This window comes from Myripristis murdjan, chromosome 13 (genome assembly GCF_902150065.1).
Source record: "Myripristis murdjan chromosome 13, fMyrMur1.1, whole genome shotgun sequence".
Classification (NCBI taxonomy): domain Eukaryota; kingdom Metazoa; phylum Chordata; class Actinopteri; order Holocentriformes; family Holocentridae; genus Myripristis; species Myripristis murdjan.
In genome coordinates this window covers 33034853-33049735 of record NC_043992.1, presented here as the reverse complement: position 1 = coordinate 33049735, position 14883 = coordinate 33034853, and the positions used below count along the sequence as shown (strand labels likewise).

Below are 14883 nucleotides of genomic sequence, written 5' to 3'. Positions count from 1 at the left end.
GAGAATCTGCTAGAAGTCATCCATTCCCATGGGATACGTGTTTGACGGCATAGCAGCACAATGCCACCTAGTGGACAACAGCATTGCTGGTAATATTGTTTGTGTAGGATATTTCAGAGTTTTGCCTTGCAACAGACGGTCAATAGCAGGAAGAAGGAAGAAGACAAATACACAAGTTTCTTCATATTGAAGCCTAAACAATGAGTTGACAAACTTATTTGGAAAATTATTAATACCAAATAACTTTCCTGACAGCTGACTGTGATGATGGCACACAATTTCAATTTTTTAGAGGCAGTTTTTATTCCATTTCCTCCATGGACTATAATTATGTTCCATGAGAGCACATGCATTCCTTTGAGGCTCTGGTGGTGTAGACTGCATTGAAAATACATCAGATGCAGTGTTTTCAATTATGAGCAGTGCACTATGTCGGCGTATTGATCAACTGGCCTTCACTGAATGCATTTATTGCTGTTGTTGCATGCCATACCCCTCTCAACCCAAATTGTTTCATGCCTTTTTTAAACAGCCTAATAAAGGCAAAATGGCCCAAATTATTTTTTCTATTATATATTTATTTTTAGCTTTTGCTGTAAAACTAGCAAAATGCCAAGTAGTTAAAAAATGTTTGAGTTTAAAAATGAATTGAACTGACTGATCTACAAAGTGTGAACCACTTCTGTCGGGTATTGTCCTTTCCCATCTTGCATCTAAGTATTTCTGTTTCTGTGTTATTGTAAAAATTATTAACATTCAATTCCATGAGCAGTGCCAGGTCCAGTTTGCACAAATGTGCATAGTAAGCTGTGCACACATGCATGACTTATCTATTGGAGCGTGTTTTAAATATAATCAAGCAGTCCATTTGCCTGCATTTAGAGAAGCCTGGTATCCTGAATGCATACTAACACATCCCCTAGCACAGATTTTTTATTTTTTTTAAGCTGCAACTACGGAGTGAGGAGTAACCACAGGGCAGATGCACAGACCTTCCTTTTCACCACTTTTACAAGCCACGTGAGAGGAGCTGTATAGCTACAAGCGCCCCCTTCATCCTTTCCTCCTTTTCCTCCACCTCATCCGGAACCTGAGGGAGCTCAGCTCGGAGCAAACAGCAGCTCCATCTCCCAGTGTCAGCTAGATGCAAACTGCAGTGCTGTGGGACTTTGTTGTTGCACTATCGCTCTAGAAGCCTCGGTAGCTCATACAGCCTTGCTGTAGTTGTTTCCTCAAATATGTACATACGTGTTAGGAACCCCTCCCACACACACGCATGCATACACAGAGCATGATGTAGCCTAAGCCTGTATGGTTTCCTGTGGGCACTTGTCTCACACAGGTTTGACTTAGCCCTGCTTTGTTCATCAGCATATTTAACATCCCCTCATTACCTCAGCCAGAGGAATTTTAAAGAGTTTGATGACTAGGATGTTGATTCTAAACTTCATCTTTAGCCTTGCGTGAGGGTTGCTGGGGGCATTTATATGCAAGTATTGGGCAGATGAATACAGACTAGGTAGATGAATACAAATAAAATAGAACATAGAGGAAACAGTCTTGTCTCAGAAGACTGGAGTTATGTGTAAACTACACCATTTTATGACTAAACACAGTTTGTACCCAGAAAACTGAAAGCTACCGACAGCCTGCCTCATGATTTAGATTAAATACACCAGCCTGTTAGAGATGAGTGACTTGTTCTTGCCAGTGTATTGACATTATATCGATATTGTGATTTGAGACTAAGTATTGTCTGGGATTTGGGATATCATAATATCGTAATATGGCATAACTGTTGTCTTTTCTTGGTTTTAAAGGCAGCATTATAGTAAAGTTATGCAATTTTCTTAACTTACCTGACTGTTATAGCTGTTTTCCAATTTTCCTTTTTTACCTACTTATATAGGAAGTACTGATGATTATTTATATTTTAAAAAATCTGATGGTGTCAGTGTTTTGTGAAAGCACCAATAGTCATCCCCACATTACGGTCGCAATATCAATATCGAGGCATTTGGTCCAAAAAATTATTTTTGATTTTGCCCATATCACCCAGCTCAAGTGAGCATTACATCCAGTGAAAGATAATGGTGAACACAGATGATAATCCTGTTTTGGCACTGCACCCATGTTAGCTTTGTTAACTCTCTGAGTTACAAACACCACTTTGTTTTCACAGCGGGAAGCTCTGCAGTGCTGCATGTCTGCTTTATACATCAAAATGACACTTGCACATCCATCACTTTATCATGGAATCTCAGTTTAACAAACTTGAGCTACAAAATCTAGGCAGGCTGTCCAGGTTAAAGCTTGTGTATGGGAAACACATTAGAACCGAAATTAACAGCATTTGTAAATTTGCCACAGTAATATGATTAACTAATAATTATAATTATATAATTAACAATGTTTGTTTGAAATTCAGCTCTTGCCCAGCTCCACTGAGCACCAATCCAAAGCAAGATGATTTACATTTCACCTACACCAGTTGCAGGGGGATTAATGGAGACAAAGTGAGTGTAACCTCTGTTTAAATGCAGAGAATGATGGCCCTGGTAGAAATGACCTTCTGTCTAGACAGTTGTGGAGGTGGTTATGGCATTAAAAGCTGCTGCCTCTGTTCTTCCTGAAACATTCATTTGAATGCCAATGCAATTCACAGGCCCAGTCCAAATGACTCGGGGAGAAAAGAATTAAAAATTATTTAATATATGTATACACTTTGTGTTTATGTATACACGCCGAGGGTTGAAACATACATTTTTATATGCATTATACTCACTGTTTTCTTGAAGTATTTTTCCTGTTTACAGGCACACAGTTTGCAGACTGAGCATGAATTATTTTGTTAAGCTGGTGCACTTAAATTGACTTACACAGCTTTCATTTTTATTATTCATTCATACCACTTTTTGCTCTGTTAGAAATAGTATACATACTATTGCCATATACCTATATATTCATTCCATCAGATCCAGCAGGCTTTGCAGATTGGCCCGTATTTAGATATTTAAATCATGATATTTAGACAGAACTGTTCTGTAATTGCAGTTGTAGAGGCTTTTTCATGGCAGGATGAGCAGTAAGGCCTGATGGTTAATTTTCTTTGTGTTCATATTTTTCTGATTCTGGGGGAAGCATCCTGGCTTAGAAAGCAACCGCAGCTAAATGGATGCAAAGGGAACATTGATAAAATGTTTCTGGCTTGTGTTTGTGTGACTCTAGCAGGATTACTCAGCACAGAGGGACACTGCACCCACAGTGAGCATCTTGTCCTTGAACTCTTGGGTTACATGAGAGGAATGTGGATGTACATCATGTGATTGGGTTTTCTTTCTGTTTTCCTTTTGATAGGACGAATCCAGGATTAAAGCTACAGTGATGGATGTGAAGCCTGTTGACCATAAGGAGTACAGCAAGAGGTTGATCATGAACATCAAGAAACTGGCGGCCCAGTAGGAGCCCGTGGTCTGTGCCAAATGCTTTGGCTGTGCTTGCTTTCCCATTTTTTCCTTTGTTTCTATACAACCAACTAATAGCTCTAGTTTTGTTTCCAATTTTTGCCCATGAAGTGTTGTTCTTTTCTTTCCCTATGAGTTAATCTGAAGCCTCTGAGAACTAATGGAACAGTTTTGGCTGTTTGCTACCTTTTTATTTATGGAATCGTGATTGGTTGGACAAATCTTTGGAAGCTGCTGGCTTTTTTGCTGATGAATGAAACAGTCAGGGATTGTTTTAGATGTTGGAAATAAACAGGGAGTGGGTCAGTTAAAGCAGGAGAGACATAATCACTGTGTCTGTCTTAAGTTAGACAGTTATTCCATATATTGTAGTTATGCGGGGGTGTAGACTGCTTTAAGCAGAGGGCCAGCACTGTAGCTAGCACTCTTTTCACTCTGACACACAGTCAGAATGGCTGGGCTGGACCTGCACATTCCTGATAAGACCATTTATTCTACTCTCCCACTCGTTTTCACTCCCTCTTTCACACAAGCAAACACAAGCACACGTACACAAATGTACAGAGGTAGACCTAGTGGGAAACTGTACTGCGCTGTATTTATGTAGATACAAGGTGTTGTCCATATATTCTGTACCTCTTTTTTTGAATGATTTGTAGTTGCCTTTTTTGGGGACAATTAAGAGCAAGAATAAAAATGTTTATACTCAAAAACATTTGTGTTCATGAGTTCTTTGTTCCGTTTGCTAACACTGTCTGTGATTGCTTGCTGAAATGACACAGCTGCAGCATAAAGCACCAGACCCTGACCTCTGCCTGTTAAAGGTAAGTAGAGGATGTAGACTACATCTTTAGTAACCGTGGCTTTGAGTTGCACTATGTTTAGAGGATTAATTCAGCAACTGGCCCACAATGCGCCCTATCTCCTGAGGTCTGGTTCAGATGTGCCACACATTCCCCCTGCAAACTTGACTTTCATGTTGTATTAAAGCAGAACATCAGTGAGGCTGTGCCTCCCCATTTTTCTTCTGATAACCATCTCGTTTCTGCTGAACACTGCATCTGTTGCCCGTTGTGTGCTAAGATGGATTAAAGCTGTCTTACAATGGTGAAGAAAAGGTAGCTCTTATTTATTTATTTTTTTTCCAGCCATGCTTGAAAATATCGATTGAGTTTGTCTGTGATCACCTCTATATCTCCCTTCTGACACTACTTATTCTGGTAGTACTTTTCCTGTGACTTCCTAAAAAGCTCCTGTACATTATATTTTCAAATGCGATACTGTGATAAGCAGTTCCCTATATGAATGCCTCTGTCCATTCCTGTCACAGACTTCCTGCCTGTCATTCATACAGCAGGCATGGAAATGACCTGTTGGCTCTGCAACTGTTGGGACATTTTATTCAGTGATGCACAAATGGCTGCTGGGGGGAAAAAAAGAGAGGATGGTTCTTCTGGGTAAATATGGATTTCTCTCTTGGGAGTCAGGCCCAGCATGTTATTTTCTCCTGTTATTTACATCTAGCTTCCTGTAAGCACTAATTTGAAACAGGAAGAATACAGCTATTCAAGCCTCAAGTAAAGTGGAGTCACTTGGTGATTATCTAGCTCTCACACCTGTTTTTCTCTTTCTAATTTAGATTATGCCGATTACATGCTCCTAGTTAGGTTGAAAATTAGATTGTGATGCATTTATAATTGATTTTGCACTTGTTAGAATGAGATTGGCTGACTAACTAGACTGAATTGCATTATCTAAGTCAGGAATAGTTGGCACTTGCTGTCTTATTAACAGCATGCCAGTATTAAAATATGCAGCTGTGGCCACAAAAACCCTGTCAAAATAACCTACAAGATTAAAATATACAGTTAGGTCCATAAGTATTTGGGCAGTGACACAATATTCATGATTTTGCCCCTGTATGCCACCACAGTGGAGCTGAAATGGAGTAATCAATATGTGTGTGAAGTACAGACTTTCAGCTTTAATTTAAGGGGTTGAACCAAAACATGGTATTAACCGTTTAGGAATTACAGCCAATTTTATACATTGTCATCCTATTTTCACAGGCTCAAATGTAATTGGACACTTGACTAAAAAGCAGTTTCCTGGCCAGGTGGGCCTTTCCCCTTGTTATTCCATGACCAAAAAATAAAATAAAAGGTCTGGAGTTCATTTTAAGTATTTGCATTTGGTCGCTGTTTATCAGAACCCTAAACATGTGGTCCAAAGAGGTGTCTATGCAGGTGAAGGAGGCCATTATTAGGCTCAAAAAGCAAATAATAAAAAAAAAAAAAATGTTTTGGTATATCCTGAAAAAGAAGGAATACACTGCTAAGCTCAGCAACACCAAAAGGCTTGGAGGACCACAGAAGACATCTAAAGTGGATGGCAGAGGGTAAACAGCAAGGTGCAAACCACTGGTGTCACTCAAGAACAGGGAGGACAGATTAGACTTTGCAAAAAACATCTAAAAAAAAAAAAAAAGCCTGTCTGATTCTGAAGCAAGGTTCTTTGGACAGATGAAATGAAGATGAACTTGTACCAGAATGATGGGAGGAGAAAAGTGTGGAGAATGAAAGGAACAGCTCATGACCCAAAGCAGAGCACATCATCTGTCCAGCAGGGTGGAGGCAGTGTTATGGCATAGGCCTGTGTGGCTCCGGGGGAACTAGGCCACTTGTTTTTATTGATGACCCAAAACATACTGTGAAAGCAACCCAAGAGCTACTGAAAGTAAAGAAGTGGAATGCTCTTCAATGGCCAAGTCAGTTCCCAGACCTCAACCAAACTGAGCTGCTCTTCACCTGCTGAAGACCAAACTGAAGGCCCAAAGACCCACAAACCAGCAGCAAGTGAAGGCAGCTGCAGTAAAGGCTTGGCAGAGCATCTCAAGGGAGGAAACTCAGAATTTGCTGATGTTGTCCATGGACTCCAGACTTCAGGCCGATTCCTTAACAGTTAATGCCATATTTTTGTTCAACCCCGTAAATTAAAGCTGAAAGTCTGCACTTCAGTCACGTCTTGATGCCTCCATTTCAAATCCTCTGTGGTGCTGTAAAAGGACAAAACTATGAATATTGTGTCATGTGTCCAAATACTTATGGACCTAACTGTACCTTGTGGAGCGGCACTGAGACCGTCAGGGTTATGGGTTTGATTCCCTCCTACTGCCACGTAAGTTTGAAATGTGTGCACATGCCATTTCAAGCCATGTTGGATGAAACTTTGAGCCATGCTGCTTTTAATATTCATCTGAGAGCGTGCTGTAAGATTCCGCCATAGGTCTCTGCCATGTTGACAGTTAAACAGAAAATGGAAATCAAAGAAACAGCCGAATGGAAGCGCAAATTGATTCACATCACTTACATTTGAAGTCAAAAGATGAAAAATACATTTCAGTCTCAAAATAAGCAATATAACTAAGGCGTGACATCGCTCATAGTGTAAGACAAGGTTGACACCAGTCATGCATACTTTAAAGTGTACATTATGCAGAAGGGGTGTATAGGGTGAATAAGTGACACGTAAATGTAAATATAGAGTAATGCACACACAGGAATGATACACAACATGTATTAAATTTCATGCCGGAGTAATGGATTGGCCAAACGTAAGATTTAGCCTTTTTTATGTGCGAGTGTGTGCTATTCATTCAGCATTGATGTAAGACAGTGTCCGAGCCAAATCATGAATTATTCCTCAAAGGTGTCATGATAATGCTGTTATCTGGGGTGTGGCAACAGCGAGGAGCATCCTTCAGCGTCCATACTGCTTTACTGTATGTGCACCCACTTTTATGCTAGCAGGCCAAAGACCTAAACTGCTATGATTTGGCTCTTCTTTCCATATTTATCCATACTTTCTGTCAACATCCTTTATTTCCCCTGTTTCATCCTACCTTAATTTCATATTGCTCTCTGATGTCATTTTGCTTTCTGAGTATTCTGCTTTTGCTGTGCCTGTTACATCACTTTGTAAACTCTGTTTTTAAAGGTGCCACATAAATATAAGTTTGTTGTTATTGTTGTTGCTATCATACACCGAGCATAAATAAATATCCAGTTTTTGATTTATGTGACCTGGGTTTTTGTAGTGCTTTCTAAGTGAATTTGAAAATAATATTCGACTTTTGAAAGTGACCGTGCCTTTGTGTCTGATGAAAAATCATCTGCAGCATGTGAATATGATTTCCATGAAAATGCAGAACACTTCCTTGCTTTTGCAGGTGTGTCGGATGGAAAATGCCGCTCTCATACCATGTTGTCACCATGCATTCTTCACCAGGCACAATACGAGGAGAGCACAGAAGAAAGGATTATCAACCTGATTAAGAACCCCAAACACCTCTGCCTCGGCTGTGGCAGAGCATTCAAATTATCTCTGTGGCATGCATCAGTGTGCCTTCCTGGGACCGGGCTGAGTTTTAAAGATAGCATGCCTGCTGCCTCGAGCTGTACTAATCACAGTGCAGCGGGCAAATTGCAGGCATTGCTGCTGCGGTATCAACATTCTGCACAGGGATCGATGATTGCTGCGTTGGTCGTGCTCATCTGATTTACTCAGGTGTTTACGGGTTTGACATTTCAGTCTCCTCATGGGAAAACATCAATTAAGAATTTACACCGCCTCCAAGAACAAAATCCATTGTCTTCTACATTCAATCACCAAATAGATTGAGCACTTAACGTACATTATATCCCGGGACGACTCCCACTGCGTGCTCCTGCTCGGCTTGAAATGTGATTCTAATCAACGTCGGCCACCGATTACGTCTTTTCAAGGTCAACGGCTGCAAGGTTGAAAATGGTCTTCAGTTGTAATTACAAATATTTGTCCCGTTCATCAGCCGCACATCATGCCAGTCATGGAAAGACATTTTACAAACATGTATGAGACATGTATGAGACAGGGAGTGGGGCCATAATCGCCATACAGGAACAGGTTTATATAGCAAAGGAGCTGACAGTGTAAGTTTCTGTACAGGAAGTGTGTTGCACAGTGGAGGAGACAAAGGGAAAAGGACAGCTCGGGAAAAAATTGTGATAAATATTCAGCGTTCCCTGCGTGGGACCTGCTATTCATATGATAACACTAACTGTCTCCCAGAAAGCCCAGAAAGCAAAGATGTGTGTGTACATGTGCGCACCAGCTCAACAGCATGAGTTTGCATGGTATGGATGGTCGTATGTGTGTGTGTGTGTATGTGTAGAAAACACACGCTCAATCATCTTGGGAATGAGGCAGTTAATCCTCCACAGTGTCAATTACATATATTCATGGAAACAGTGTAATGGCGCCATTAAAGAAAATCAATACGTGTTCTGACAGTCCATATTGCAGCAAGCTCAAAGTGGAACTTGATCGGTGAGGTCAAAGACCCCAATCAAACTAATCTGATCATCAGTCTAGTCTTAAGCATTAAGGGGGGGCACCGAGTCCCAAAACCACTCAACCCCTTAGATGCTCATAACGCAATCACCGACTGCAGCATCTTTTATAGGGAGTACGTCTGCGGATGATGATGAGTTATTGTGGTCGCACACAGCTGACTGTGACTCAGCTCTGCCCTTTCTCAGCTTCCTGTCGGCTCGCTTGTAGTGTTTCTGCTTCTCTTTGGACCCGTGGAGCCCCCAGCGAGCGGAGAGGCCGTACGTACGCGGTGCCGAGCTGAAGGAGTGTGCTGTGCCGACTAGGAAAGACCACAGCCGTGACACCATGGAGACAAATGGGCAGGAGGAGGACCTCTGGGGTACGGCAGTAATGGATGGGAGTGAGCAGTGTGTGTATCTCACAAGATTCATGGCCCTTGTTCCGTTCCCGGGCCAGAGGGGAGTGTATTTGCTTATGTATGTGGATGAGAGGGGACAGGTGCGTGCGGGTGTGCGTGCGTCTGTGTGAGCATCAGCCAAGTCTAGTCTGGGGACCTGTTGACCAAACACCAGTCATGTGGCTGCAGCAAAGCCTTTTTTCTGGCCGGCCGAGCCGAGAGCAACCCTGGCGAGAGAGAGCGAGAGAGAGAGAGAAAGCAGGTTTCAGGCACGGTCTGTGCTCTGTCATCAAATGGGTGCAGAAAATTGCACTGACAATCAAACGTCTGGCAGGTGGAAAGCTGATCGTTGCAATAATTGTTGTATTCAAATAAAGTAATAATCCATTGTTGCTGCTGAAAAGCAGCGCAGATTGAATCTGTAGATACAAATGTGTCTCTGGCCCCTATCCTGTTTCCACTTTAATTGGATTTGGGTATAGATAGGGTTCTGTTTGCTCCTCTCGAGCGCTAGATTATAAGGCCATGTAGAGAGTTTGTATTGTTATTTTCTCTGCTGTGTCTCCTTGTCGTTGTCACGAAGGTCCCGAAAAACACACTTTTCCTTTGATTCAATTTCAGGGAACCTTTTTGAGTTCTGTCGCTTGTTCCTCCCTTGCAACTATTCTTCGCAAAATGTCACACTGGGGATGGAGTTTCTCTGTACAATTCTCTTGGTAAATGTTTAGTGGCATTTTCTATTCCAAAAATTATATACTTTTACTCACAGCAATTTTCAATGAATCACCAAACAGTCCAGATAACACATTAGGTGGACAAGGTGTAAAGGTTTGATCTTTTCAGTGTGTCTGGATCGCCAAGTGGTTGTAGAGGCCCCCTGTAATGGGAATGTCACAGGTTTGGTCCCTGGAGCCGTTACCGTGTCAGTGCCTAACAAAGTGTCCTGGAGCAAGACACTAAACAACACACTTTTTCTTTCTTTTTTTAAATTCTGCCTGCCTCTAATACAATTCAATAACATCAATCACCTTTACCTCAAGAGTGTGTATGTGTGTGTGTGTGTGAGAGAGGGACTCACTGTATGTGAGGGGTACTGTGCACAGAGCAACACGCTCCTGGAGATGCTGTGCAAGGGGCAAAATGTTTACTCAGGGATAAGTGCCAGCAATCTGCCTCTTAGTCTAGTTTGTCCCAGACTTTGCTGTAGTAGTGAAGAATGGGGTCGGGTGATTCATGTTTTACATTTTGTGCTACTACAGGAAAATACTTCAGGTTGTTAGGCATCCTTAGAAACTGATCAATGCACCCCAGCGCAGTGAATTTAGGTCTCTTTTTGATTCTTGCACTTGGCACACATCCTTGGTCAGTTTTCTCACATCTTCTCACTGTCGTTCTGTCGTCTTCTGATCAAACTGACTTCCCCGGCTGCTTTTTTCCCCCACTCCTGCTTATTTTGCATTTGCAGTCTCACGGCATAACCATATCTATGTCTGCTCTGTAATATTAGAAGATACCTCTTGAACACAAATGGGTTTGAATCAATAACATTTGAATAAAGAGAATGTCAGTTTATTTATTTGGGGTTTGCTGAGACATGTACTCAACTTGCCCCGGGGCTAGTGGCACATTTTATCCCACCGCCACGACTCTGGCAGATCTGCTTCACAAAGCTAATTAGGCCCTCAGCTGTGTTAACCCACAAACTAATGCAGCCTCAGAACTACCTACTTTCAGAATCATGACATCTTCATCATGTTTACGATGCCTCACATAGCAAACGTCTGGCTCTGTTACAGCGTTCTCCAAGTACTCGCCTTCGTCACAGATTCAAGCAAACGAATCGCTCTTCCCCAGTTGGCCTCACTCGACTGATTACCAGTGCAAGCTAGAGCTGATTTTTTAAGGTTTTTCTTTTAATTTATAAGGCCTTGCATGGACTTGCACCACCTCACCTATCTGAGCTAATTATACCATACACACCAGCACACCCTCTTCGCTCTCTCGTTGCTCGTCTCCTGGTCATTCCTTCAATTTACAAAAAAATGCGTTGGCTGGAGCGCCGTTGCACTATGCCCCATATCTCTGGGATGGCCTCCCGTTACCTGTTAAAGAAGCACGTTCAGCTGAAATGTTCAAATCAAAACTGAAAACCTGCCTTTATTCACTTCATGACGCTCTACCCTAGAACCTGGTCAGGTCCAACACCTTTTTAAGATCCCTTTAACACTGATGTTTTTAATGTGGTTGTTCTATTTTAATTATTATTTTTATTTCCGTGCTGTATGTTTTAGCCCATTTATTGCTCTTTTAATGTGGTTGTTATACTATGCATTCTGTTTAATTGCACTGGGACCATGCTGCATGGTGATTCTGGACTTTAAATAAAACTGATTGATAGTTTGGTTGAGTTCGTTTTGTGTATGGCTGCTCACCCGCAGGCTCAACTTACCTCTTTCTTCTCTACTGTTCATATGTAAAGACTGACTGGTGCAATCTGTCTCGTGTGTGTGCCTTTGTGTGTGTGTGCACATCCAGCATGACCATGTGTGCGCATGTGTATTTTTGCACATCCCTTTTGTTTGCTATGTGCATTTCCATATGTATTGAGAGAGAGAGTGGCAGGGGTTTGTTCTGTTGCTGTGAGCGATCAAGGACCAGAAACAGCACCACAGGGGACTTCTGAATAGTGCTGGTAGATTTTTTCAGATGCCCATTACACTGTAGAGGGAAAAAAAATAAAACAAAGGGGAAACATCAAAGGTCCGGCACATCACTGAAATTATTATTCCTAGTATGGTTTCCAATTTCAAAATATCTTTGAAGTTTCATGTTGCTCTTTTGTAAACCTGACAAAGGAACTGACACTGCATCCTTTGAGATCCCCCGGTCTTCATTGGGTATGTACAGGTGCAGATGACCTTGTCTAGGTTCTCTCTAATTGGATGACCCATTGCTTTGAATAAGAGCCACTCATCAATGAATACTGAGGAGTGGTATCATCTCAGAGTTCATTGAAGTGTCAAGATAACAAGTGATTAGACAGTGTAAGGAGACACGGAGTGAGTCTGTCAAAGCTCACCGCCACACTGAAGATACTGAGTGTTCACCCTGTGTTTTTTTTTTTTTTTTTTTTTTTTTTTTTTTTGGCTGGATCGCAACGGCGGGGCAAGCCTTACAAACGCCAGAGTCTGTCACTGACTCACTGACTCACTGAGTGATGAAGTTACACCACTGGTCGGCTGAGTGTCGGGGTTTCCCCACTGGCCGTTGTTCTTTCAAAATGAATCGGCATGAAAACTTTTCTATTTCATCTTCAATGGGCGTTCACAGCGGGTCCGCTCATTGCCAGCCGCTGATTCCAAATTTATTGCAGGCGACAACAATACAACTTGAAATGGCAGCTTCACAGGAACACGATTAATATAAATAAGACATTCACTGAAAAAAAATATTTTTTCACATGGATAGATTATCAGCTATGATACGAGTGTCACTTTGGCATTTCCAATCAGTGGACTGCAGTATTTTCACTTCACCTTTTAGTATCAGCTCAGCTCGCTTGGAACCTTGATGGAGGTGATGCAAAAAAAAAAAAAAAAAAAAGAAAGAAAGAAAGAAAAAAAAGAAAAAGAAAAAAAAAACAGCTCCTATCCTCAACTTTTGCCCGATGGCAAACCAAAAAAGGTGAGGAGAGTTTAGGAAAAGTGGCTTATTTCATATAAAAAAAATAAACCAGTGCTATTTAACTGTATAAATAATCAAGGTTTGAAAACTGCAGTCCAGTACAGCCGCTGTTCCCAGAAGTGAGGTCAGTAGGTACAGCTGCTTTTTAAATGTAGTCACGGTCCAGCCATGTACTGGGTTTTGACCTGTTCTTGTTTGTTTTGTTTTTCCTCTGAAGGCTTCAGTTTCTCTGACAGGACCGAGAGAGCATCACAGTCACTCGTGCCACCTGAAGTACATTTGAATGACACAGATTCTGTTGGCGTGGCTTATGTAGCAGAGCTCAGTTCTTGGGTTCCCTTCATGCCAGCCTCCGTGCTCCACTCCTCGCCTTCATCCAACACTGCCTGTCTGTCCACTTCAAATTTTACACCACTCTGCTATGCTCCCTTTTCTAACGTCTGACTCTATGCAGAGACATTTTAAATGGCCCCTGTGGTGTGGAGTTTGGACAAGCATTTTGATTATGTAACTGGGCCCTCACCTTCCTCCTCTCTCCCTGCTCCACTCCTTCATGCACCGGCTCTCTAATTGTTTAGAGATGCTCCTAGGCTTCCCCTCAGGCCTGAGTGTATGACCTGTTGTGTGTGTGTGTGTCATGTGTGTGTCTTTGCACGTGCCTGAAGGACATCACAGCTGAAGAAAGGCTGTTCCACATTACTTCAGACTCTCCCCATTCTCATCCCTGCCTCCTTTTCTCTCTTTACAGTCTCTCCCTCCCTCCCTCCCTCCCTCCACTGTGTTTCTAAATTTATACTTTCTCTTTGAGTGGAGTTACACTTTTAGCATTTCCCCCCTTTTTTTTTTTTTTTCTTTTACACTGTTACCATCCTACTGAGAAACTGCTTAATGTTGCTTTGGAGGGAGAGAGAGCACTACAACTATTCAATATTTGCTGGCTTATGCCTGTGTTTTTTCAGTTCCACAGATTTGATGTCTTCAGTTTGTGCTCGCTCCCCAGTAATGGGTGTCGAACTGGAACTCATGCATTCAAACATATTTGTTTGATTTACGTGCCAAGGTCTTGCTGGAAAAACGAAATTTGCTTGCTCTTTTGTTCTCCCCAGGATACAAGTTTTATCTCCATGTCAAGTGGCCAGGCCTGGGGAAGAGTTTAGCCCTCGGCCTCACCTCAGCACAGTGGAGGGGGTGCAAAAAAAAAAACAAAAAACCCATGCCTTGCTTATGTCTCAGCAGTCCTCCCCTCCTGGTGCTCTTGGCGATGCACTGTGGTGACAGAGTAATTTTTCCTGCATCTACACAGCCCTCTATCTACACAAACACACTCAGCTGCCCCCTACCCAACTGAAGAGCAATTGGCTTATTTACTCACTGTCAGTGCAACCTTCTCCTGTTTCTAGAATGAGATGAAAAAAGTAGGAGTCAGGGAGAGCGACTGCACTGTCTCACTAGCTGACAGAGTGCCTGCACAGGCAGCTTTATTTTGACATCTTTTTACAGACCCTTGAAGACAAGCCTGAATCTGGAGAAACCCTTTAGTCATTCATGTGGATGCAATGGAAAGGGAAGAGCACAGCTGCTGAAGAATGAAGTTGAGTAAAAATAACCTCAAGAAAGTATCTGCAGTTCTTTTTTTTTTTTGTTCTTCATACCATAAAAAGTATCAATATAATGTCTTCATATTCTTAATGAGAAAGTACATTTAGCATTCATGAAAAGTAGAGCTTCATGGCAATGGAATGAACCTGTCAGGTCCCACTATAACTCAAATATAAACCATTTCATAGATTCAAGAACACAACATTTTTGTGTCATAATGTGCTGGCAGCTCTTTTATCAAAGGTTTAGCCTGTCATTTCAAGGGTTCAATAATGTCTTTTACTGAACAAAATAAATAAACAGAGCCAGTAGTGAAGCAATTTTGGCAGCACTGGTGGCTCTTTTCTTTTTCTGGCCTTTAAATTA

The 14883-nt window shown here is 41.8% G+C and overlaps 1 protein-coding gene across 2 annotated transcripts in view; it reads left to right on the top strand.

Moving 5' to 3' along the window:
- rpa1 (replication protein A1) overlaps positions 1-4176 on the top strand; it is a 33505-nt gene extending 29329 nt beyond the window's left edge. For both annotated transcript variants that reach the window (XM_030067902.1, XM_030067901.1), the window contains exon 17: positions 3358-4176. In XM_030067902.1, coding sequence (XP_029923762.1) covers positions 3358-3462 — 105 coding nt within the window. In that variant the 3' untranslated portion in view covers positions 3463-4176. The remainder of the gene's footprint in view (positions 1-3357) is intronic.
- The last annotated feature ends 10707 nt before the right edge of the window (positions 4177-14883 follow it).